The sequence below is a fragment of the Anguilla anguilla genome, chromosome 8 (assembly GCF_013347855.1).
Source record: "Anguilla anguilla isolate fAngAng1 chromosome 8, fAngAng1.pri, whole genome shotgun sequence".
NCBI classification, from domain to species: Eukaryota; Metazoa; Chordata; class Actinopteri; order Anguilliformes; family Anguillidae; genus Anguilla; species Anguilla anguilla.
The window spans coordinates 42,327,997-42,354,766 of record NC_049208.1 but is presented as its reverse complement, the minus strand read 5'-3'; the positions used below and the strand labels follow the sequence as shown (position 1 = coordinate 42,354,766).

At 41.5% G+C, this 26,770-nt stretch overlaps 1 protein-coding gene across 1 annotated transcript in view; it reads right to left on the bottom strand.

The window, feature by feature from the left end:
- The window catches only part of LOC118233844 (exostosin-1b), a 121,327-nt gene that overhangs the window by 10,654 nt on the left and 83,903 nt on the right, over positions 1–26,770 (bottom strand). The window contains exons 2-8 of the mRNA XM_035429858.1: positions 19,415–19,508; positions 14,592–14,699; positions 12,844–12,963; positions 9,728–9,860; positions 6,455–6,573; positions 4,056–4,151; positions 913–1,002 (exon numbers count right to left, since the gene is read on the bottom strand). Coding sequence (XP_035285749.1) covers positions 913–1,002; positions 4,056–4,151; positions 6,455–6,573; positions 9,728–9,860; positions 12,844–12,963; positions 14,592–14,699; positions 19,415–19,508 — 760 coding nt within the window. The remainder of the gene's footprint in view (positions 1–912; positions 1,003–4,055; positions 4,152–6,454; positions 6,574–9,727; positions 9,861–12,843; positions 12,964–14,591; positions 14,700–19,414; positions 19,509–26,770) is intronic.

The following is a 26,770-nucleotide window of genomic DNA, read 5'->3' as shown; positions in this document are numbered from 1 at the left end:
CGATATGGAGTAGGCCAGGTGAGAAAAAATAATGGCGTGCAAATAAATATAAGCAGTCTCGAAGGAAAGGAATAGGATATGTCTAAAATTTGAGATACTTAATTTTAAAATATTTGTCATCTTTTTAATATGCTTTTTATAAGTTAAGGCTGGGTCTAAAGTAATCCCAATATATTTAAATTCATTAACATTTTCAATCTTTTCACCACAAATGAGAATATCAGATATTTGATGTTTTGGAAAAGATAACAACAAATGATAACATTTTTTTCTACATTTAGAGTGAGGCAGGATTAATTGAGCCATTCTGCAGCTTTCTCCAGTACTGATGTAAGTTTTTTTTGCCACTAGCAATGTAAGGAAGTTCTGAACTGCAGCTGATTGGCCACATTTCACGTCAATCTAGTACACTTGCCTGTCAGGAGGAAGCCGTAGGGAAGAGGGACGAAGATGTGAAAAATCAGAATAGTAACCGATGCATTTTTACAAATGACACACAATCTACCAGCATGGGCTCATCGACTGCTTGATTGTGATCAACGTATAGAACACCCGTGGCCTAGACACTTTCAGAGCTGCACAACGCCCACATGACTGAGTGAATTTACCCTTAACACACAAACCTCAAACACAGCTGAGGCTAATTCTAGGCATGGTTTTCTGGACACAATGACATATTATATCCAGAAAGTGCAGCAATGCCACGCTTGAACACACACTACATTATTACCCTGGTTCAAAAAAGAAAAAACATATTTTACAAGTTCTAAATTCCTGTCAGTCGGTGTCATGCATCAATTGTTCTTATCTGTGCATGGCATTATGAGAGTGGTTAAAGTCAAAAGACACACCAGCTCTGGCACTGTATGATAGCGATGGACCTGAAGTGCTTTGAGATACCAGATTACTTGCCTCTGTGGTGGAAAGCACTGTGTCCTCATCCAAGCTCAGCACAGCGTCGGTCACAATTGCCTCATAAGGCTGGAATCGACTGCTCATCACCTGTAATGGACAGCACACAGGTACAGAATGCAGCATTAGGAGAAAGCCACTGTACTGTATACTGGCCTGGTGCCAGCCATGGGAGAGTGAAGCTTCACTAAAGCATGAATGGCTAAAGCTATAATGTCCAATCAATGGCTCACTTATATGAATCAATCACAGTGCAGTAATACGAAGAGCACTGTATTTTTATTGGCTTTCAATCATGCCAGTTGGCACATGATAGCTCCACCCATAACGTTTAAGTTTACCCTCTTATCTGGCACAGAAAAAAGCAATCTGTATACTCACACACAACAATCTATTTCTGTTTCAAGTTATACAGTACACTCAAAGTAAAATGGGATTGTTCATGTTTTAACTTTCCTGTGTGAACTTTCTATGAACTTCTGTTACTGACAGTTGCTGTATCAAGAAGCCAAATAATGATTAAAAAAGGAAAAGAAAGGCTTTCTTTTGACTTCTTCAGGCAAAAGTGATTTAAAACGTTCACAACATTTCAAAGTATGGACAGCTGCTCTTCTTCTATGGTCATGCATTATGTATGCACACCCGCAGTTCACTGCTCACTGTCTCACACAAATTAACTGTTGCAGATATCACCTTGCCATTAGCAAATTTGCATTTTTTTCTGCTTACATTTGCATTTCAGAAAATGGCAGTTCTATTAAAGCTACCTAAAAGTTTACCCCACCACTGCTTACCACTTAAAGAAGAGTTAAAATTTTCGGGAATAGGTTGAATTAATTTTGAAATATTCCAGAGATAGAATTCTGTTGGACATAGTAAGCATGCATAACCCCCATGACCCTAATACCCAAATGTTTACTGTTCTCAAACATTGCAACTCCTCAATATCATTTTTCTCCAAAAATTCATTTTCACACAACCATACTTGCCATTTTTAATTTCAGTCAAGAATGAAAAGGAAAAATGAATTGCCTTATTTTAACAAATAAGATGCACCAAGATGTGACTAATGGAACATGCATTCACACTTATTCTGTAGCTGAAACACTGTTAAGGTCGATGGGTGCTATCAGATTTCAGTATTTACGGTATATGTAGGAGTAGACACTAAACCTGATCTTGTGAGAAAACGTTATGCTGATTTCATCTGGATGCTCTGATTTATCATGACACAAGTATACGCAGTGTTTGGTAAATCTGAGAAAAATAAGGAATGTGTAAGCACATATTTAGTTCGGATTCTACGCAAACTTTGATGCATGTGGCCTTAGATCTCTTATTCACTATATTCCCAGTGGAAGAAAAGACGCATTCTGATCATTCTGAGGAACCAGGGATGAAATGAGTGCCGTTTCCATCAAGTAACCGCATGATAGTAATGATCCGCATAGCCCAGTGACTTCAGTTTTCAACAGAGGAGGCGCTAAAATGCAAGATTTATTCTTGGTTTAACGCAACCCACTTTGAAAGGAAGACCGCTCCAATAAAGACGTGACATTTTTTTTTCTTTCACAATCAAAGATAAATTTTTACGCTCAAATGTTATTTTGTTTTTGAGAATTCGGATACAATTTGAATATCAAACCACACATACCAAGATCCAGTTCTAAAGGTCAGACTATTTCTAGCATTTTTCACTTTGCACTAGATGTTTTCAGTTATATAAAACATAAGATGTAGGGGCTGCTTTAAAAAATGTCAAAAATACACAAAAAAGTGGCTCTTGGTTGTTGCATCTCTTGTTCTTGTAAAAATCAGTACCAAGCATACTGAGTACCTACCTACTAATTTCTGAGATATGGTTCCCAGATGTTTTTTCCCAACAATAATTTCTTAAAGTGAAATTTAAATTGAACAAGTTTAAACATGTTTTAGAAAAGAACATTAATTTTTCATTGTTTATTTCAAAGAGCAGAGTGGTTGGGTATACATAATAACAATGCTGAGTTCCTTGGTGAAACGTATCAAAAGGGCAATGTTAGACAGCCAAAAAAGTAGACAGACAGAACTCGAAGACTGTGGCTCTGACAAACTCCCAATTCCATAAGCTCAAAACAACCTGGGCAGAGACAGTGCACAGACAGTGGCCATTCTTTCTGTTTTCCCGTTCCCTCTTTCTGAAGGAACTTTCAACTGAGGGCTTGGACTCACTGCAATCATTAAGGATCCCATCGCGCTTATTTCAAAGAGCTAGAGTGTTCCTTAGTGGCATTTTCAAATACCCAATTTCTCACTCTTAATCTGACCATCTAATCTTCCCCCAGACGGTTTAATTGGATAAATAAAGCTCTCCCACTAAATCTTTCCCACATCACCCCCCAGATGATGTGTGGTAAGTGTTCCAGAGTAAAATAGCTGCTGTTGGTAGTTGTTGAGGTGGGTCCGCCCACATCACTATAAAGTGCTCCGAGACAAACAGTGCAATAAATCTTGAATGCAATTCAATATCATCATCACTTTAAGTGTTTTAACTGCACACTGTCTCAGCTTTGAATGGGAGAAGGCAGCTTGTATTGCATTGCAGAAGTAATACATTGCATTTGTAATGTTAGATGTTTGACACATTTGCCAAAGGGGGAATTTGTACTCTGTTGTAACAGGGAGTGCTGGATCTGCTCAGCGGATGATCAGCACTTCCTTTTTTCCCTTTCTCTTTAATGGCCATGACTCTGCTTGCTGCGAAGCCACAAATACAATAGTGGGGCTGAGTGCTGGCTGGTGTTGCACTCAAAGTTTAAAGGGCCTCCATTATAAATCTTACTCGACAACAACCTTGAAAAACTGCAATTCAAAACCCAAAAGGCTGGTCTGTAGGCTTAGCACTGCACTGTTGGTTTGGAAGAAGAAAAATAACATTCCCAGAACCTCAGAGAGAGAAACATACAAGCCATGCTCCCTGTGTATGATAGGGAGCTCTACACAGTCTGATTTTGATTCTCGCAGCCACGAGGCACCAGGCCACATAGCCAGTCCACGCTGTGTGTCGTTCTACTGTTCACAAAGAAGTGCAGGGTCTGCGGTCTTTCGAGAAGCACACAGTGCAATGCAAAGGCGGCAGTGGGGAAATGCAGAAGATGGCTGACCTTGCTCTCCCCCTCAATGACGATGACGGGCACCGAAGTGGCGGGCCAGCGGTGCTTGGCAGGCAGAGGTTTGTCACAATTCCACAGGACGACAATCTGAGGCACGGCGACAAACCAAAAAAGAGAAAGAGAGAGCTGTTAAGTTGGATCAAAATGGATCAATTCAGTTTTTCTCTGCATTAATTATTCATTTTTTACACCATTTCCCCCTCAGCCTAGTATAGAGCATTGGAAAGATAATGATACAGTTGTTAAACCTTGTCTGTACAGAGGATAGAGGCATCTAAATATTGTGTTAGGCACAGCACTATTCAAGCAGTGAATTAACCAGTTCAACCTGACAGCAGAAAATCAGAAGAAAATAGCATGGCCTCCATCTAATCCGCTCGCTTAATTTCTCATCAAGCAACATTTTACTTGACATGTCAAATTGTGTGCTCAGTGGGGTTGTGGGTAATTACATCTTTCATTGACCCCATCATTTACAGTTAAACATCAATTTTCATTTAACTTTAGTGGGGGACACATGACACCTGTATGTAGCTACACACACTGATTCAGTTCAACATTTCTCTTCCTTCACAGGCAATCTTCAACGGTGCAACGAAGTTATTTTCAGGGTCACTGAGTATATTGTAGGTCATATGTACAAATAAATGGGGTAAGGAAAGGGTCCAAGTTTGGGACTGGTTTACAGACACAGCTTCAGAGCTTAAATAATAAAAGTGGAACTCAAGCATGTGAAACATTGAGGTGCTACCTCCTCAATGTCTTTTTTCCCCATTTTCTCCCAATTTGGAATGCCCAGTTGTATTCCTTTGCTGCGCATACTGCAGCATCCTCCGCTATCAGTTCAGGAGAGTACAGATAAGCACGTGCTCTCCTCCAAAACAAGCAAAGATGCGGCTTCTTTTCACAGCACAGCCCACACATTGAGCTTGCAGACAGGAACTGAAGGAGGACACTTCATTTGCAGCACCAGAAACAGACTGCGAGTGACTGACTGACCAGTGGGAGTCGCTGGGGAGTGATGAGACAGTCTTCTCAGCTGACTGAATCCCACCCTTCCTGGGTCACGCAAAAAACAATTCCGCATCACTCCGTGGCACCACAGTCAGCATTGGCACAGTCCAGCCTCCGTTACCGGACTGAATGGCCCATCCGCACACCAGAACAGCGCCTTAGCAGGATGAGCCGCCCAGCAGCCTGATCACAGGGCAAATGTCCTTGTTGAACCACTGAAACGAGGGTGGAACTATCAGAAGATATTGCCCCCTTTGTTCTCGCAGGGGCGTAAGTGACACGTGTACCAGGCCTCTCGACGGCAAACCGGGAACAAACAGTCACAGTGGGTGGGCTGCTGTCTCGGGGAGTGTTTCTACCAGAGACAGATCAAAACAGACTTTATTTATTTATATCTCATCCTCTCTGGCTCACTTCCCTTCAGAGAAGAGAGGCTGTACGAGGAAATGAAACAAAACGGCAAGGTTTTGTTCTTATTCCCAGTTCTCTGCTTTTCCCAAAGAACATGCTCAATCTGGCCTGAGCCACAAAGCCAAAGCTCTTCCACTCAACCCCTGCCTCCTCCTGATTTCCCCACGTACACATTGTGCAACAGTTGTCTGAGCCTACCTTCTAGTTCTTATTTGTCTTCACAGACAATTCCAAGAAACACAAAAGTGCAAGGCTACACAAGGACAGGAATCCCTTAATGTTCGCCTTCTTAATGATTATATTTTGTGCTCTCATTTGGGCAGAATTCCAAAGAAAGAAAAAAATGCTCTCATGGAGGTTGAAGCTGAAATTATCTTCAGATTTAAGATGGTCATTTCATGTGTCAAACAGCATAGAGATAACGTGTTCCCACCAGAACGGACCGGAATGAATATCAAGTGTGACATCCTGTAAAAAAGACTTTCAGAATGGGCAATACTTTTTAGGGTTTTTTTTCTTTTGAGATCCAATATAAATAATCAATTTGGGATTTTTTTTCCCACATCAGAAACATTTCCTGTATGACAACTTGGAATAATCGCTAAGCTTACCATAGAAAACTGAACTGAATTACAAAGGAGAACATCTTAGTAAAAAATAACACATATGTATTCATTAAATGTTGCAGCTGCTTGGTGCCAGCAGTGGCAGCATTAGAACTTACTACCCTCAGTGTCAAAAAAACTGAAATAAATCAGTTTTTTCTGTGTCACTAAAAAGAAAAATTCTAATTTCTGCGTGTTGGTTGTTAGTGTTTTTTTTACAACTGATTTTTAATTAAGGCAAACAAAACATTTTTTTTACACTTCCCCATCCGATGACCTCAATACTCATTTACAATATGAGAAGTTATTGTGGATGAAGGCTCATCATGGTCACTCTCACTCCTGTATTCTGGTCCTTACCTGGGAACAGTACTGTGATTTGGCGACAGCAACCAGGAGCTTGAGAATGGGCTGAGACTGGGAAACCAGGGGAGTCACGGCATGGATGACCGCAGTGAATTTGGGGTATGGTTTAACACCTAGGAGACAAACAAGAATACATGAGCCCCAGGACATTTACAATTAAATGATTTATAGTCTATTTATCTATCCAGCTACACAAAATCCCCTTCTCCCTTGTAACAGTGTAGAAACATAGTGATTTTTATTCTGCCCTGAAGTTCACCTCTCAGATGCAATCCTTTTTAATATACCCAAGAATAATCTTAGTGGCTACTTGCTGATTCACCTTTAATCTCTTGTTTAATTGGCGATATAGATGCTACAATGTCACTCAATGTATTTGCTCAATCATTGTAACAGTCTCAAAACTGGCAGCCTTTAGCTTTCCAAGTAGAAAAAGGGTAGCCTACCCTGCTACTATTAATTGGTGGCACCATGATAAACAAGTAATTGGAGTAGTTGAAATATCTCTCTGAAGACTGCTTCATTTTTGTATTCACAATATGAAAAAAAGCACTTATTAAAGCATGTATTGATCTGAGAGACCATCAAATGCAGTGCTTAGAGACAAGGTTTTGGTCAACAAGCCAATAAAGTCAGTATTTGTATACATCATATTGTAATATCATGTTTGGTATTCACTAATGACCGTGCCACACAGTCCATGCCAAGCAGAGTTGAGCATGGGTCTCTCAACTCCAGTTTGGTCAGTGAAGCTTTCTTTGTGCCATCACACTGTCACACTGCCAAGGCTGTACACAAAATTACTTGCCTGTGCAGGTGGCTTGGATGGCTGAAGTGAAAATAAAAACTGAAAAGAAACCACACTACAGACATTAAAAATGCTAATGAACTTGACACGTGGTTGTTCATCTGGAGTTTGTATATTATTTTTAGACTGAGGTAATTAAAATAAAGGCATAGCACCTACTGGATTTGAAGAGAGGACAATAAAGTTTTTCATTTAAGTTTAGCTGTTTATTGATATTAACTGTCATTTACCAAACATTACATACTTGAAGGGAAAAAATATGTTGAATGAATCCTATATGATGACAAAATCATATAACCGATATTCTTTTTTTTTTTTTTAAATGCTGATTTGCACTTAAAGACTGCCATCTTCCATTTAAACCCATTTTTATGGGGTTTGGAGACTGAGACTGAGATGGCCATTGCAGAACATTAATTTTGTTTTCACAGAATCGTTTTAGTGTTAATTATGTAGGTATTTTGGGGCGATTGTCTTGTTGGAATGCACAGCTATGGTCTCAGCATCCTGGCAGAGGCAACCAAGTTTTTGGTCAAAATGTCCTGGTAGTGGATGGAATTCATTATGCCATTGATCTTACCATGAGCCCCAGGGCCATGGGCAGTAAAACGGCCAGAAAGCGTTAATGATGTACCACCTTACTGGACAGTAAGTATGAGGTGCTTTTCCTCGCATGCATCCCTCTTTTGATGCCTAACGTGTAGTCAGTGTGCGTGGCCAAAGCTTCATCATACCATAGCACCTGGCACCAGTCATAGTTCAAATGATGTTTAGGAAAGCAACTTGTGACGCCAAGATGTAACTAAACTCCTCACTTCTTGAATTGTGATCCTTGGGTCCTTCTCTGTCTCCATCATGATCCACGCTATGCGTGGGGACAACAAGCACTTGCACCTTCTTCTGGGCAAGAACTTTTCCGGATGATTATTGATTATTAATTATTTGATTATTGCCCTAACAGTGCTTAGCAGTATGTTTACCCGTTTATATATTTTTGTACCAATACCTCACTTGAGTATGTCAACAACCATCAGTCTCTTAATTTTTTCTTTACTTATTTTTTGTTTTGTTCATGGTAATGGAAGGGATTTTACATGTCTGTTTACCTAATTTTTACAACACAAGGAAACAGGAAGTGGTGCAGCTGTACAGTATAACGGTTAGAGAACTGGACTCATAATCTAAAGCTTGCAGGTTTCTTTCTCAGGTAGGACACTGCTGCTGTACCACAGCAAGTCCATGTAGCAAGTCACTTATCCTGAATTACTTTGGTATATATCCAACCGTACATATGGATACTGTTCAAAAGAGTGTCAGTTAAATGCAATGTATTGCAGTTCCTTAAGACTGAGATGAACTTAAAGTAGAATTTTATTGCAGATTTAACTTTGATTTTGTTTAAATGAATATTTATGGGTACTAATAATTCTGATGCCTAAATTTCTGAGAAAGAAAACAATAGCACTATAAGTTGTTTAAGGAATAATTGCATTAGAATGCTTGATCTGAAACTGACTGTAGGTATGCATTATATAAAATAGTGCTTTCAGGAATAGGATGTAGCCACCAGCACCACATGAGTTTCTTTTAAATATCTATGCAAAAATGAAAACAGTAAAGTGTATTTTAATCTTTTTCGCAACACTGTGTTGTTGTACATCTTTAGCCCAGGGTTTTCAGATAATTTTCAAGAGCACCTTCTTGTTTTACTCATCATAGATAAAATCTGTTCCCAGACAATGCCTTTTTTCCCAGAACACCATGAGTGCCTGGACTTCATCCACAGCTGCTTTTTGACTATAATCCTGCCTGACATTTCCTTTAAATTTCTTTCAGGAACCGGAAAACCGTCTAGCTAAGGCATAGCCAAAACTAAAGGTAACGCCTAATGCACCTTAATCCTGTGTTTACAAATCCCCAGCCAGCTACCCTGTAACTGCATGTCATTAAGAATGCACAGCACAGACCCCACCAGTATACACTCAAGCCAAACTGTGATCAATAGAGGGCCAGATTTAGGTCATGCCCACCCTCAGAGAGGACGGTGAGAGGAATGAAGAGACGTGGGGACGGCTATTTCTGCAGTTTTTTTCCAGCGAAGACAGCACTAAAGCCCCCTTACCAGTGCGGATGGCAGTAAGACCTTACTTGGAATGGGATAGTGAAAAAGCCAATGAAAAAATGCCTGGCAGCGATGCCAGGGAGTTCAAAATAATAACATTTCAAAAACCCAAGCTGGTTACAGTCCACTTAGTAGGAATACACCAGCAAATATCCCCACAAATGAAACAGCAGTTTGAGGCTTTCCATATACACCTGATCTGACCTGCTCCTTGACCCTGTGATTTCAAAGCTCATCACGAAATAACGTTTCTCAGTCTTTTTCAGCTTGGTAACAGGGGTCAGTAAGTCACACCCAGAGCAGTGATTACTGAGGCAAGAGGTTTAGCAGAACTCACCCAGCCCGGCGTAGTAGAAGGGGAAATCTCCCAGGTTGGGGGAGTATTGCGGCAAGACAAACAGCCCCCCAGGGTGGCTGTTCCACATTAGGCTGCTGCGGGACGGGTGCTGGACTACTCTGTCCTGGATGATCTATCCAAAAACAGACATAAAATCAGTGCACTTAACAGCTTGTCCACTCATTCAAAAAGCAAACAACAGCACTTAACAACAGCATTTGTGTAAAGCAGGGGAAGGGAGACTCCAGTCCAGTCTAATACCATTTTTCCTTCAGGCTAAAACTTATTCTGACTTGAGAACAGAGCCAGAGCTGGAAGCTGGGGGTGGGTGAAAGGTAGAGGATGGACAGTCAGATGAGACCTTTAATTTATGTCACTATCATAATGGCATGAAATTGTGTCATTTCGGTTAACCTGTGGATAACGCAAACATTTAAAAGTAAAGAGGCCTGATGTAATACAGACAAGAAATTTCAGGCTGAGAGACAATTTCTCTCATCAACCACAACAAACATAATCAAACATAAACCATGTGGATTAACTACTCAATCTAAAATCAACAGCTAAGAGCACCTACACAGAGGGACACTAAAACAAGGATAATAATGAAAACTAGTCCTTCAAAATGAGTGATTAGCTTCAGCATCTCTGTGGAGAGCAGTCAGCGCCTGATTGGCAGATGAGTTTCATAAAAAGATGGGCCAGGAGTATAAAACGCCACATCCTTGCCGCTTAAGCCGCAGCAGGTGGAGAGAGTTAAACTCGCTTAGAGATGCATCCCCATCTCTTTTTAAGGTTTTAACAAGATTTTTCAAAAAGAAGTATGAATAAACATGAGGTGGGTAATGTTAGCACTACAGAAGTAATGGCATTTACATATCGTAAGCTGTACCTTATCCTTTTGTGGGGATGAATATGCCGTTTTGTGTTTATCAAGGTCAGCCTTCTCAAAAAAAAACAGCAGTCCTGAGTATGCTGTGAAAACTAATATGCTGGTTAAGATGCTCAGCCTGTTCGTATCCTGATTTTAATCTGGGTTGGCCAACCAATACCAAACCAGCACTCCTCATCACCTTTTCAATAAATTAATTTATTGCATAATTTACTTGACAGTCATTTTCATTTAACTGAATACATACACAACTTCAGTTTAATATTGTAATTGTCCTACTAATTCAATTAGGCAGGAACACTCTTTAATACGGATTTAGAAAGCTAAATAGAATGTTTCCTGATGTGCATGCAAAATAATAATAAATAAAAACTACATAGTGCTTTTCCATAGGCACCATGGGTTTTCAGAGGGACAGGTTTATTTTCTTGGTGGGGTATGCTTTCTGATGTGAAAGTGATGTGGGCATTGCATAATGCTCAGACAAAGTGAAGTTGGGCATGGCCATCCAGACTGGACCAGTTGGGAGGATAATGGAAAAATGATTCAACACATATCATCCAATACCCTCCTCAATAAATGCTGTAATAACTTTAATGTACTTTTAATTATTTGTGCAGCCACACACAGAATATATATATACATACATATATATATATATATATATATATATGTACAGTGAGCTCCACATTGTTTGGGACAAAGACATATTTTTTCTCGATTTTGGCTCTGGACTCCACCATTTTAAATTTGTAATCAAACAATTCACATGAGCGCACTCAGCTTTTATTTAAAATAATTTTTATACACTTTGGTTTCACCACGTAGAAACTACAGCTCTGTTTATACATAGCCCCCCTATTTAAGAGCACCATAATGTTTGGGACATATTAATGTAATGTAAATGAAAGTGTTTACTACACTGTTGCATATCATTTGCATGCAATGGCTACTTGAAGTCTGTGACCCATAGACATCACCAGGTGCTGTATGTCTTCTCTGGTGATGTTCTGCCAGGCCTGTACTGCAGCTATCTTCAGCTCCTGCTTTTTTCAGGGGCTCGGGTCCTTAAGTTTTCTGTTTAGCATATGAAACGCATGTTCAATTGGATTCAGACTGGGTGAATGACTTGGCCAGTCAAGAATTGAAAAACTCCTTTGTTGCTTTAGCAGTATGTTTGGGGTCATTGTCTTTCTGTTGGATGAAGCGCCATCCAATGTGTTTTGAGGCATTTGGCAGGATCTGAAGATTTTCATCAATAAGATAATTCTGTACACTGTGCTGCTGTTGTAGTAGTCACGTAACCAATGAATACAAGTGAGCCAGTTCCAGTGGCAGCAATACATGCCCAAGCCATAACACTAATTCCACCATGTTTCACAGATGAGGAGGGGTGCTTTGGATCATGAGCAGGTCCTTCCCTTCTCCACACTTGCCCAATTTCATACAGGTTAACACTTGTCTCATCTGTCCATAAAACTCTAGCCTGGCCGTTCTGTTCTGGAGGCTTACCAGTGGTTTGCATCTTGTGGTGAACCCTCTGAGGGACTGAGCTATGCTGGTGTAGTGTACTCTTTCAGGTAGTCTTTGACATATCTATGCCTACATCCTGGAGAGTGTTCTTGAGCTGTCTGACAGCTGAAAGAGAGTTTTTCTTCACAATTCAAAGTATTCTTCATGCACTACAGTGATCTTCTGTGGTCCACCAGGGAATTTGCTATTGCTGGGCTCACCAGTGCGTTCTTGTTTCATAACAATGCATCAGCAATGTCTGATCAATTTATTCTCATTTTTCAGCCTAATGATGGCCTGCTTATAATATGATCTTCATGTTAAGGAGCAACAACAACAGCATTAGCAATCCCATACATATTTCTTTTGTTAGCTTTCGAGTGCTTGAACTAATGGCGCCAAGACACAGAGCTGGCTAAGAAGCAGCTGAGCAGCTAATTGTCCTGTTACTTTTGGTCCCCTAAAATGGGGGGAAAATGTATAAAAAGGGCTGTAATTCCTACATGGATCCCCTGATATGGATGGAAATTAAATCTGACAGTCTGCACTTTAACCACATCTTCATTGTTTTATTTCAAATTCAATGTGCTGGAGAACAGAGCCGAAATAACAATAATTGTTATTGTGTCACTGTACCAATGCTTGCATATATATGTACAAACACCAACGTACTGTACATAATCACATGCAACATGGTTATTTCATGTCTTACCTCTAGAGTGGTCAGTACAATCTTCTCCACTGAGGAAAAGTAGGCTTCCCATAGGAACTGCGTCTGCTGTCTTAGAGCCAGGATTTTATCTTGATGGATTGATCGAACTGTGGATGGAATCTACAAGGACAGGATGCCAAGTCACCAAGAAATCAGGCATCTAGTGAGGTTGACAGCAGTACACAGATATGATATATGCTTCACGAGTAATGAAGTGATCAGGCAAACAAATCAAACAAAATGAGTGGCAGAACTGTGCATTCAATGTGCAGAAATACTTCAATGTCTGCACTGTAATGGGTAGGTCATGATATTATAGCTTGCTTATACCCATTATAATAGCAAACCTCTGTATGAACAAAATATAATATAGCTAGATTACAATACAGTTATTCAGGGAAGATATCAGCACAATGTTGTCAAGTGAAGAGGTAACGATTTTCTTTTTGGTAAGTTGTATGTCCGCATGATCCTGAATCCTTAGCATTTTAGCAAATAAATCAATAAATAAATTTCTACAACTAGCTAGACAGCTATAATAAACATTATCATTTTCATTTCTATTTTGAAATAGCTGGCTAGCAAGCTATGGTTTCATTGACTGAAATTACAAGGATAATAACTAACTAATTAATGAAATGTATTGACCCTGAGGGAATTTGCCCAGCACACAATGAGCACAACATAAAACAGGCAGCACATGATTCAAATCCATTGCAAAATGCACCCTGCTATGCTCACAGGATGATTTCCGGTCAGTGCAGCCCTTAAGTTTTTAACTCCGGCATCACCTCGCTTCTTTGTCAGCCCAGGGTCTACCTTTAATACATCTGTGAATGTTCACATATCAACTGCGGATGCTAAAAATATGCTTGTTCAATGGGGAGTACGACTGCTTTATAAATCCTAAATCCTATTATACATGGTTGTAAGCTAATCTAAATACTAGCAGCTATAGTATTCTATTATTGTCTGTTATCTAATCAGAAGTGTAACATAGGGTAGGCTACATTGCTGCAACAGTGGAGGGCACATGATGAGCGCATTTGTTACAACGTATTGTGCATGAGAAAAAAAGACATGCACGTTGCACATGTATGTAGCGCATCATGATAGGCCTCACACTGCTGACTTTGCACAAGGCCTCATATCTCCCAGATGGCCCTGTATGTATATATGCATTTATATGTATAATGTATATAAAATGTATTTATATAAAAACTACAGACACAACAACGAAGAAATAACCCTAATTTTCAGAAGAAATGTTCCATATGAATGGGCAAATAAAGAGAGGAAAAAACAGAGTGAAAAAAACAGCATAATTTATGTGACCGTTCATGGGCATCTGACTGGATGGGGAAAATGTGCTAGGTCTGGCTGGGCCACATGTCAAATTTCCTGTTGTGAGTGAGCGGCACAGCACGCCGGCGTCAGGCAAGCTTTGGTGTGTTTTTGGGAAGATGGTGGCGTGGGGCCGTTTCCACAGCTTCGACAGTAAGGCTTATTAAAGCATCCACACCACTGCCCATGCAGTAAACGGAGACTGTACCACAGCAGGATGTTTCCCAGGAAGTGCTATGGGGCGCTGGGCCAGCGATGAGGGATATGCACACCCTCAGAGAAGATGGTGGGAGGGGTGAGAACAGGTTATTTCTGTAGTGTGTTCCTACCCTTACACATTTGAAAAACATGTTTTTGTCATTCCAGTACACATCAGGGGGGCCGTCGGCCAGCGGGACTCCTACCTGCAGCAGCAGCCTCTCGTCCCCGATCACAGCGGCTGTGTTCCAGCTGATGATCTCAGAGAAGGGAAGCTCCCAGCCGTTACTCAGCATGACAGGTACACAGGCAGCCTGAACACAGCAGAGACAAACATTATTACTGACAGATACATCGCTCTGTCGCTCCCATGCTCCCATACTCATACACGCACACACACGTGCAAGCTCACTCAAGCATACACACGTGCGCGCACACACACACACACACACACACACACACACACCTGCGACTGAGGTAGTCATCAAGACTGCGGGACTGCAGTGCTGAATAAAGTACAGCAGCATCTTGCCAATCAGTGTGGAGAAGTATAAAGGGATGAGAGTGAGAGAAGAGGAGGATGAGAGTAGGAAAGTAGGCCAGCATAGTGCTGGAACTTTTCTTTGCAAGTAACTTTGCTGCTGACTTTGGTGATCTGTGTACTGCAGGAATCCAAGGTTCTGCCATGCGGAAAAGCCCTTCAGCCAATCAGGAGAGAGGGCTGTATTCTGCCTTAACAAGGATCAGTGGATAGGGAGAGAGAGAGAGAGAGTGTGAGAGTGGGAGAGATAAAGTGTGAGAACACCAGAAAGGGGAGGACAGGGAAGGAGACTGAGAAGAGGGAAGATAAATAGAAGGATGGAGAGAGAGAAAGGGAGACGAGGGAAAGAAAAAAAGATGGAGAGAGCAGTGAGTTCATGAGGGAAGAGATGAGAGAAAAATAGGGGGAGAGCAATGGACAGGGCAAGGTAGAGAGATGGTATATGGTTCAAGCATGTGTGTTTGCGAGGGTGATGAAGGAGTACACAGCTCCGGAAGTTCATCTGCATTCATTCAGAATCTAGTATAGGTCACAGTGACAGCCACGATGTGTGGATGCTCCTCCTGATCTAAGCATTTAGTCTAAGAGGAGCAGCCTATACAGCAGCCTGACACAAGCAGACAGGACATTCAGTGGCCTGTCCAAGAGTACTGTCACTCCTACCACAGCTTTAAAGGCATACTATGCAGGATTTCTTTCCTGCTCCTACATCCACAATCAAAAACGTCTCCTCCTCCATTCTCAGCCCTGCCTACACCCCCAAGATGATGAAGCTCACTCACCAACAAGCAGCCAGATATTTTGCTCCAGCTACTATGTTGGTAGCTTTATAACATTGTATTGCAGACTGTTGGAATCATGTCTTTTTCAAAAATACAGCAATAGCTGCATTTATACCAGTGAGGCAGTCAAAAGAATGGCAAAATGCACTACTTACATACAGTATATTCAATAGCAAAAGCTTCCACTTCACTGCCATATACAGCATACAATAACATAAGCACCTATATCCACATCAATTCATTGTTGCTGTTTTTTGAATTTTTATTACTATTATTTTGTATCTTTACATAGTCTAAATTTCTCTATCTATTACAGCAAAGTCGAATACCTGTCCCTCTGTGTAGCTGGATGGGAGGCTGCCATCCCCTTTCCCATGGCCAGCCAGCCAACCCCCGTAGCAACAAAGGCACAAGACCATACATTCAGCTACGTTATGTATTTAGTGGAAAATGCAGTGTCTCACTGACCTCGGACATTGGTCTATAGTACTCAAACTGCAGTCGTATCCAGAAAAAATACCAAACTTAAACGGGATAGTAGGATTTCCTGACCGGTGAACTTTCCCGACAGCTAGCTAGCCCATATGAGCCAAGAGAAGGGGACTAGAATCAGCCTTAAGTTTTACTTTGTAAAATATTGGACCCACAGCGAATTCTCAGGCAATCATGACCAGCCAGCTAACCTTGCCAAACAACTAAATTAAGCCATCTAATAACGGCAGCTACCTAATGTTACGGAACGCTAACCTAATGATTGGTTAGCGTTAGGTTAGCCACCAAATCTCTCCAGCACTAACCCAGCTGAAATGTACCACTGCAGCTAATCCATACACACTTGCTCTTCTTCCTCTCCTTCTTCTTCTGTTGGCCACTTTTCAGATACAGCCCAGAGAAAAAGGGTCACGCCCAGAAACATCCCAAACACTTTTTAGAATAACAGATACAGGCAGACAAACAAGGACTGGGCCAGTGCATCATAGTAACGACTGAGCATGGTTGTTTCACAATATTTTCAAGGTGAAAATTCTACATAGAATGCTTTTAAGAACTCTATAACCCCACACAAGCACATGACAGTATTGGGAAAGTGGCTGTTTGGAAACAAGCAATTATCTTCTCGGCATCATTAAATGGCTTCAACAGATTTAATGAAACCTGTGGTTCATTTCAGCGTGAGAGAACTCTTTGTGGAGCTTAGCAGCTAACACTTAGCGCTGGAATTAGTGGGCGTGGGGGCGTGGGGGTGTGGACATGTATATGAATGTAAGAGTGTGTGTGTGTGGGACTGTGTGTTTTTGTGAAAGAATATGGGGAAGGTCATGTGGCTTCATTCACAGGGGGTGAGTGTCCACCCTCAAGTCCCGACCCTCTTTTCCTTCAGCAGTGAAACCCAGTCTCCCACATAAAAAACCTAAAACCTTTATTTGGGAGTCTTTTCCAAAGGCGTTTTCAGAGACGATAAATCAAACACGCACCGCCGTTTCCCTTCGTGCAGAAATGCGAATGAATTTCGGAGCTCAGCACGCGCCAGTCCGCCGCCCGCCATTACCGAACCGTTCGGAACACGCCAGCCTTTATGGGGGGACGGAGAAGAAAGCCACTGTTCTGTTTGACGGGGCTCTGCTAATGAGGCCCCATCGCTCACAAGTTCGTAAAGTTGTCAGATAAATGCCTCAGGCGTGCGGCTCGGCCTGGCCTAACCCGACTGAGAGGCGTGTCAAACACACCTGTCTAAAAGAGACATTACAAGCAGGATAGGGGATCATGCCCTTCGCTTTTTACGATGTCGGGCAGGACCGCCTGGACCTTCAGTCTAAGTACTCCTTGGGCTTGTGAACTGCTGTTGGATGGTAACAACATGGACAGGGGGTTTTCCAACCCTGTGAGATCAATGTGACAGCCACACGCATTTATCACTGACATTCAGAGCTCTCATTTCAGTAGTATTTGGTATGCATCTGTGATGAAGAGAGATAAATGAATATGATTATGAGGCATGTGAATAGCATTAGTTTGAAAAAAAAATGCAGATAATTCAGTAAGGTCGGTTCACTCCCATGAGTGAGCTGCACCGTAAAATTCTCTCTCCCAGGTCAGCTTGGAGAGAAGATGCACATGAAATAATGTTCAGCTCTGTGATGGAGGATCAGTAGTGCTGTGGAGAAGGCAGGGGGATGGGCTGAGACCCTGGGTGTTCCCTCCCTTTGGGGGAAAGGATACGCGTGTCTCCAGTTTAGAGCCACTGATGAAAGTATTAATAATGCAGGGCTACAGCAGTGGGCCTGGGACAGTCTGGCTGTTTGAGCCACGTGTGGTCTGCTGGGATCCAGGCTGCATGCTCAGGATGTTTCCCCTGTTCAGAGTGTGTGTGTGTGTGTGTGCGTGCGGGTGCATGCGTGCGTGCGTGCGTGTGTGTGTGTGTGCGTGCCTGCGGGTGCATGCGTGCGTGTGTGTGTGTGCGTGTCCATGTGAGTGTGAGTGTGTGTGTGTGTGTGTGTTTGTATTCATTACCATGTGTGTGCATGCGTGTGAGTGTGTGTGTGTGTGTGTGTGTGCGCGTGCGTGTCCGTGTGACTGAGTGTGTATTATAGTGATTCAGACTTGTGTCACTGTGCAATGTAATATATTTTGGAATGCTTATTCAACACATGTTCTCACTCATTACAGCTTCTCTCACTGGCACACACACACAGGCACACACAAATGCATGCACATGCATACAGGCCATGCACATGCACCCACATGTACACAGACGATAGCATATACGTCTGGTATTTTATGTTTTTAAGGCAGATTAATGTTTGTTTACAAATCCAAGCAGTGACTTTAAGAGCAAAGGAAAGCAGGTGTGTAAAATGCTGCCCTTGGGTCATATAAAAATAGTCCTCTGAACCGAGCAAGATTGGTCCTCAGGGCTTTGCACTCAAGTGCAGTCCTGCTGTGCCGTCAATGAAATCAACCCCAGCTTCATTCCAGTTTTCTTTCTAAAATCCTCCCAATGTCAAAAATTGTTGCCATTTTTTAAAACTTGCAGTACAATTTTTCACTTCTTGTAAAAACACATGAACAATGCTAATGATCGTGAAAATAAGAATGGGAAATGCAGACAAAGATTTATGAATTGGATATAAATGTGTTCGCCCACACTTTGCAGGATGGCAGAACAGTGAAATTCAATACATATTAAAACATTGATTTGTACCTTGGAGGCAGTACAAGGGAAGTACAACTAAAAGACAAGAACACAATACAAAAGTACAAAGACGACAACAGAACTGGGACTGCCAGGGCCACTGATTAAAGGCAATAAGCCTTGTATCTGCTCTCCGGTGCCTAACATCTCAAATACTTAAATCTAAAAGATGCACCTTAAGAGATGTTATATCTTTTACTTACATCCCCAATTAAATATATTAGAGTAATACTGAAAAGCTTGCACCTGACACCAGTGTCAGTAGTATAGATGTTCCCATGGTTTGGTCAGTAGTCTAGGACTTCCATGGGTTTGGTGAGTAGTGTAGGTGTTCCCGACACTACACTACAGACCAAACCCTGGGAATTCTCAAACTACTGACCAAACCCTGGGATCATCTACACTACCGACCAAACCCTGGGAACAGTATCCACAAATCTCTGAACCCAAAGGTACCCAGGTGAGACGGAACATTCCGGCAGCACTGCAGGAACGCCATGGCACGTCGTTTACCTGCAGCGCCTCCAGGAATCGGAAAGAGCCGAGCCGACGTCCCCGGGGGACCAGGCAGAAGGTGGAGTTGTGCAGCATTTCTCTGTAGTCATACCTGCGAAAACAAGAGAACAAAGAGTCAGTGAAGCGGCTGGTAAGAACCTTCAGCTTATAGGTGGGCAAACTTGTCTCGTGGGAAGGCTGCATTCATGCAGGAGCCATAGACAAATTATCAAATAAACACGGTATAATATACCACGTTACATACTCCATGATTTTCCACCGTCTATATTTGAAAGATGTTGCCTGTGACACTAAAATCTACAGTGAGTCATTTTTTTTCTGATTTAACACTGCACTCCACAATTTTATATTTGTAATCAAACATGCGTTTCAAGTGCACATTCTCAGCTCCACAGACTTTATTTTTTAATATTTGGTTTTTATGTGTAAATTTGGTTTCTAGTTTATTAACAGTGCCATTTATCTGATGCACAATCTTATGCTTGATAATCGACAGAGAAGAGAATCCTCTCATTAGGTGGTAGAGTAATGGAACTTGTGTAGGCCTATCTGTGCTACTAGCACACCGTCGGAGGAAGTGTTCAGCACTGTGGGAAACATCGCCACTCTGTTGTGTAGCTGCTTAAAACCAAAAGGGTTGAAATGCTCATTTTCCTGCCTAACAACGTATAAAACGCGGAACATGAAACAGAAAATATCAAAGTAGTTAGCATTTAGCCTGGAGCAACATTATAATTTGAGAGTATAACGTTATTTTATTTGATTTAATGGTATGTTATTAAAATGATCATGTTTCTTAATAAGATGTTTTTTTAAGTGTTCATATGTAGGCTATTTATTATGACATTAATTTAGGTTTTTTGTTTATGTAAGCTTATTTATTTAAAAAGTACTTGTAATTGTTATTTAATGACATTGAGCTGCATACACAGGTCGCCCCCTGCTGGTGCACACAAAGCATGCAGTCCCAGCAGGAGGGAGCAGAGTGCCCCACAGGGGAGCAGGTGGCCCTTCCCTTCCTGTAGAGGGCTGCTGAACTGGGGTCCCAGGGCGAGGGGCAGATGCCCAGCAGTGATCCACTGCCCCCCTTTTTTGCGTCTCTAATTGTCACCTTCCGTCCCGGCCTCTCTGCTGAGGTGTGCCTAATTGCTTACGGAGCCAAACAATGAGACCTGAAAGCCTAACGAGGTGCAAGCGACACCTGCTTCCAGAGAACGAAGCAGACCGCACGCGATGGAGTCAGCCTCAGCGCGAACACACGTGCTTACGGGGGGGAGAGATGGACACGGGGGACAAATGCGCATCCTGCAACATCCCTGTCACAACGCCACATGTACCCAGAGCCTTACGGGATGGAGCTACCCTACTGCCACCCAGGGGTCAGCTAGAGAACATGCAGGAACAGGAACTTGCATACGTGTAAACACTGAGTGAAAAGATGCATGATTTTTAGTTCTGGCTTCTGTGACCTTAGCCTGAGGACTTGACCAGCTGCACTCCCAGCAATATGCACAACATCCCAGAATCTCTCTTGCTTGGAATCATACAGCGCTCTGCCTGTCTGCCAATATCCAGCACATCACATATGGCCTGTGTACACAGCGGACTGGGCCACGGAGCAGGATGTTTGGCTAGGACGTGTGAGCGGACGCACTGATGCCTGATCGCACGGCTGAGAGGCAGGACTGCCACAAGCCCACCTCTGCTTTTGCTCTATGGCCACCAGGGCCACATAATTTTTAAAACAATGTTTTGTCCCTTACTCTTATTTTCCTCCCCATTTGGAATGCTAATCATACTGTATTTAAGTCCATTGCACATTTGCAACCCCTCCTAGCACCTCTGAACCCAAACATGTAGCTTCACACTATTATACATCTCTCTGGGTCACATTCACAGAAGATCTGATTTTAATAAGCACAGAAATGTTCAACAGCTGACGGGCAATTCTGGCACACCCTCATGATTTTCATTAAAATCTTTTGAAACAGGGCAGCCAAAGTACTCCCAAGCAATATCTTCCTACAGTAAGTATTCCACTGTACAGGCCTATAACACCAGCGATTATATTTTCAGGAATATAGTGAAATGTCCCTTTAAGAGGTTTCATGACCATTCCATCACATTATCCTGTGTGCTTTCACTTCCCTTTGAAGCTCTTGTTTTTCCCCAGAGAAAACTCACATAAAGGCACATCAGGGTGTCAAGCAGCTATATGAACGCAGAACAAAAGGCGAGATGTGCTAGTGATAGGCGCAGTACACGAATCCAAGGCCATCGTTTCCTGTTGCAGTATGTCATGCTCCTCCCCCTCCCCCAGGAGCCAGTCTGAAGGAGAGTGTCGTGTGTCACCCGAAGCATATTGTTTTCAGCGGCAGGCTTCCTATGCATCAACACAGCACATTACTCGGCACTATACCACACGGTTCCATCCCTGCCGACTCATTTATTGAGCGGTCGCACCTGCTGTGAGGAACTGGCCGAGGCATTAAAAAAAATGCGACCAGGAATCTGACCAGGTCAAGCAAGCTCTGACCCGACCTTGTTAGCTGGTCAGTGATGCAAAGGTCTGTTCTGTCATGTGTTGGCTGCCAGTGCTTTTGTTTGGAAGAGATGCTGGTGTTACATTGCTATCAGACCTCCATGTGTGATGGCACATATTACTATTCTCGTATATGACAGCACAGTTCTGATGGACCTATGCTGGTAAAAAAAAAAAAGTCTTAACCCTTAGAAGACCAGGTCTTTTGGAATGGTTTGGAATATTTTAAGTCAGTGTACTGCAACTACATTGTTTTAAATCACCAGTAGCGACTGTTACAGCAGCATTACAACGTTCAGTTCTAATCACAAATTTGCGATCTTGCATCTTGAAGGTTTAATTAGCATCCCATTGTATACTGACCTTTATTTTCCACTATAATGTCCAATGACACCACAGTCTGCAGATGCATGCAATGTTATAGTCTCAATCTGTCCATTAGGGGCCTGTTCACATCTACACATCCAATCACCTGTGCTGCGCTGAGCTGAGCTGGCATTGCTGACACACAGGCATTCAGCCAAACAGCCTACGGGATACCAGGTGAAGGCAGCCTGCTCACAATGCCTCTGCCTGTCACAGATGCTTCTTCTGATCCTCCAGCTGTGTTCTGATGACAGCAGCACTTGCCAGCCATCCACCTAGAGAATCTAATGCTACACATTTGGGTGCAGAAAGGCATATAGCAGCAGCGTTATCAGGCAGTGACATTCTATCGGTATGGTTACAAGAATGCACCCATCTTATGACTTTCTTGTGAAGAGAACCACATACAGTCATGAAGCAGATGTTTCTGTCCATATAGAATCCCTGTTGTTGAATATCAACAAATGTAGGCATGCTGAGCATCCGTGTTCAAAATATAGATGACTGTCTTGAATACACACTGTAAAAGCCTTGAACGAAGAATTCTTGTTCCTTCCCTCAACACTCTGCCTGGAACTGTATATGCAGCCATTGTGTATGTGAAACCATGACTTCTCACCCCCACCTGGCTACCCCCCCAGTCGCAATTTCAATCGGCACTTGGATTAAGGAGCTTCTTGGAATTCCTAATTTGTCATTCCTCTGCAAAGCACCGGGTTTCTCTGCAAGCCACTGTGAGAAGAATAATCAGCAGAGCTGCACATTCTTCTCCCATGATCTAGGGGCCTCCCTCTCCCCCGTCTGCTACGGATCACTGCACAAGCCGGAGGGCAATCCACACAATCCACACAGACCAAGCTTCCTTTATAAAACAGCACGATGCTACTTTCAGCTTGGATTAATTCCATATTTTGTGTTGTTTGCTCATAACCATGTTTCATAAGATACTGAGTTGACCACAAAAGATAAAGCAGAACAAGAATTTAAACCTGAAGAGCTAAAATAAGGAAAAATGCTAACAAGATGGCTCAGGTTTTTAGTCCTACTGGTCACGTTTTTCAACAAAAGCTTGTCAACGTCTCGTTTCCATTTCAGGAAAATGGAATGCAGCACATGCAGCCCGAAAGGCTCTGTGTCAGCTGGCTTAAACCATGCTCTCGTTATTAATATGGAGCAGCACCACAGATGGCAGCTTTCTTAGCTTCTACAGCTTACTGGTGGGCAGAGGTCTGGAGGTATACACAGAGGGAGAATGAGGATGGTGTGAGGAGGAAGAAGCAAATCTGAGTAGCCAGCTTCCTCTCATTCCCACCTCTAGCTGAGAGTGAAGGTTCATGCAGGGAGCTGTCCCTGTGGCCAAGAACACGGGTATGACAGAAGCCTTGAATCAGATTTCTTATGTAGCGCACACATCAATACAATGCATAATTGTTTACAGAACTGATCCAGGATCAGACATCTGCATGTAGGCATGTGATACATTTAAATGACAGAGAATTTCTAGCCACGAGCTAAGCATTTGCCTACATATGCAAAAATGCAGACAAGTTAAAGCTGGTAGACTGAGGTCTGCGTATTCTGTTTGCATGAGGACTTTCACTGGAGGGCCCGGAAAGAGACTGAGGTTGTTTTTCACACCGGTGGTTTAGTCTGAATCTGGGAACAGTTCACCTCAAAATTTGGCAATGAGAAAGCTTTTTCCGAAACCCAGGTGCAGACGAAGAAACCATACGTAACTTCACCTGTACAAGGTGGTCTGAGAACAATTCCAATCAAACTGTGATACAATAATGCAATCCATTCTCATGGAAGAAAAATCATACGCACATGCCAAAATTAGTGGCAATATACTTGCTAGCCAAGCAATAATTTTATAATCACATTCTACGCATCTGCATGACTACATGTGAGGCACACAAGTGTTGTTCACTGTTTGGTAGAGACCACTGATGGTTGGGGAGCTGAAAATAGATGGGACAAAAAACATCCTTTTAAACAGATCATTGGGTCTTAATTAGTTTTCATTCATTTTCTTTGATTAACAAGCATGTCAACAATCTGAATAATCAACTGGCAGGATTAATCAGATTTCTGAATAATCCATTGACAGGTAAACACACAGCCTTTTACTTCACATGATGTTAAGGAGATTAAACAAAATTTAATTTAGAAAAAACTGTTTTCATTACCAAGTATAGGCCTACACTTAATGAAAAAAAGACAAACCACTCTTAACTACTGCATTACCTTTCAGGTAATTTGCAATAAAGGCTGTCTAACCAAACCTGTGTTTCAAGTTAATTTAAATTACAATATCTGCACAGATCTTTGCCATGAATATTCTCCCAGTGTAGGTGCAGGGAATGAGGAGTAGGCTGCATACAGTCACAATTTTAAACAATACCAATAAAATGTGAACAATTTGGGATGCAAATAAAAATAATTTTATTACTCGACTAATAGGCTAATGGATATTGAGGCTAATATCTGATGGCATTGAGAATTCTAATTTTAATTATTCGCTGTAGCCTATTGCTAATGAAGGAAACTAAATGAAAAGGTTGAGACGAATTATCACTTTAAAGGGAAGTTTGCCACCCCGCCAAATTTCAGCTCAGCAGCCACTACTGGTAGTGACACCAAATAAACAAAATGAAAAATGTGAAGCACACATTATTTTCCATTTTTGCTGCTAGTCACAGGTCAGCGATCAGCTGGTAAGCGGAGAGCTACACGCGTAAAAACAGACAACCAAATCGAGCGCACTCTCCCCCAAGCCTCCTAGCCTGGCAGCAGTGGTAAACAATTGCAGGAACACGCTGATGATGGAAGTACTATGCAGACATGCAATGGTTCAGATCAGGGGGCAGGAGGGCAATCAAACAATCTGATTTAGACACAAGCAAAGAAACCAATGCTTGAAAATGGGAAAGAAAATACAAAATGAAAACAAACACTCACTGTTCATTCTCTCATGGATACTAATGACAAAGGCCAGAGTTCTGTTGTCAAACCCCGGAAAGTCAGATGGACTTAAAACCATAAACTTTAAAATACCATAGACAACAGCTGCAAATTTGACCATTAGGACTTCACTTGAGTGATTTCACTTGTTCACTGAAGCCTTGTGTTTCAGAGCATCATAAACATGGCAAAAATTAACCTTTTGGCTACCGAATTTGAATACATCCAAACAAAAGTTCATTACTTTATGGCCTGAATATGGTTTCAGCTTTTACCCTCCAAAAATGTGCCTACTTACACAATGACATCCAAATATACTAAAGTAGTTGTGTTACCATTTGCTTTAAATCCATTTCTAATGAAACAAACGTTAAAAAAGACAAGGCTAATGTAGCAATTATTCCAATAAATAAAGCATTCAACTGATTAAAATCAGTGTATTTTAAAATCACTTTCAATGTTAAAGCATTTTCCAGAAGTTCTACCGTATGTGAAAACCATTTTTGACAGTGGATGTACAAAAATATTTTGTTGTTCAGCTAACGTGTGAGTTGACAAAATATCCAATTTAGCAAGATTTTGCACAAATAAATAAAAATAAATCAATGTACACACTATATATTCTATATTTCCATATTGTCTCATTCCCTTCTCTACCTATCTTTTATGGGAGATTAGTTTTTGTAAACTTCTAAACATTTTAGTAAATGGTATATATTTGGTATATTAATGTCAAATGCTAGAAACTAAAATGGAATAGAAGCTAAAAGTAATTTCCAGGCAAAATGAAGACACTGGGGAACCAACCTTGAAATTACAGTGAAACACACTTATCGAGAGCATAACAGATGTCAGAATAACAATGTTGTAGCAAAAATTTGATGCATGGAATCATCCCTATTCAAATGCTGTTTAATTACCCTCAATCATTTTCAGTTTAGACAAAATATGAAATATTCACAAAATGCACATTCTGTAAAGCCACCCAATCTTTTTCTTTTTAATTACAGCGCAATAAACAGGCTAATAAGACATTTTAGTTTATAAAGCTTATAATGCCACATAATCCTTTTTAAACTTACATTTACAGCAGAGAAATAGTTGATGTTTCATGGTTCAACAGTTAGCAGCACTGGATTTTTTTGTACATACAAATAATAGTTTGTAAACTACAAAATGCAGTGTTAAAATCATCTCCAGTCCAAGATGTGTTCATTTTGTTTCAGTTGACTGGACTGTGACCAAAACATTTAGCCTAATTCCGGATGCAGTACTACACATTATGGGCTAGAAATTCTCTTTCCTACATCCTGACAAACCCACATACGACTGTTTCATTGCACTGCACTGTAACTACTGTATTTCATTAAACAAAAAACAAAAAGTAAAAAAAGTTAAAGGCTAAAGATGAGTACAGTTATGTTAGTAACACATGCCTGACCCTTTATGAACACCTTTTCATCACACAGGTACACTTCTTC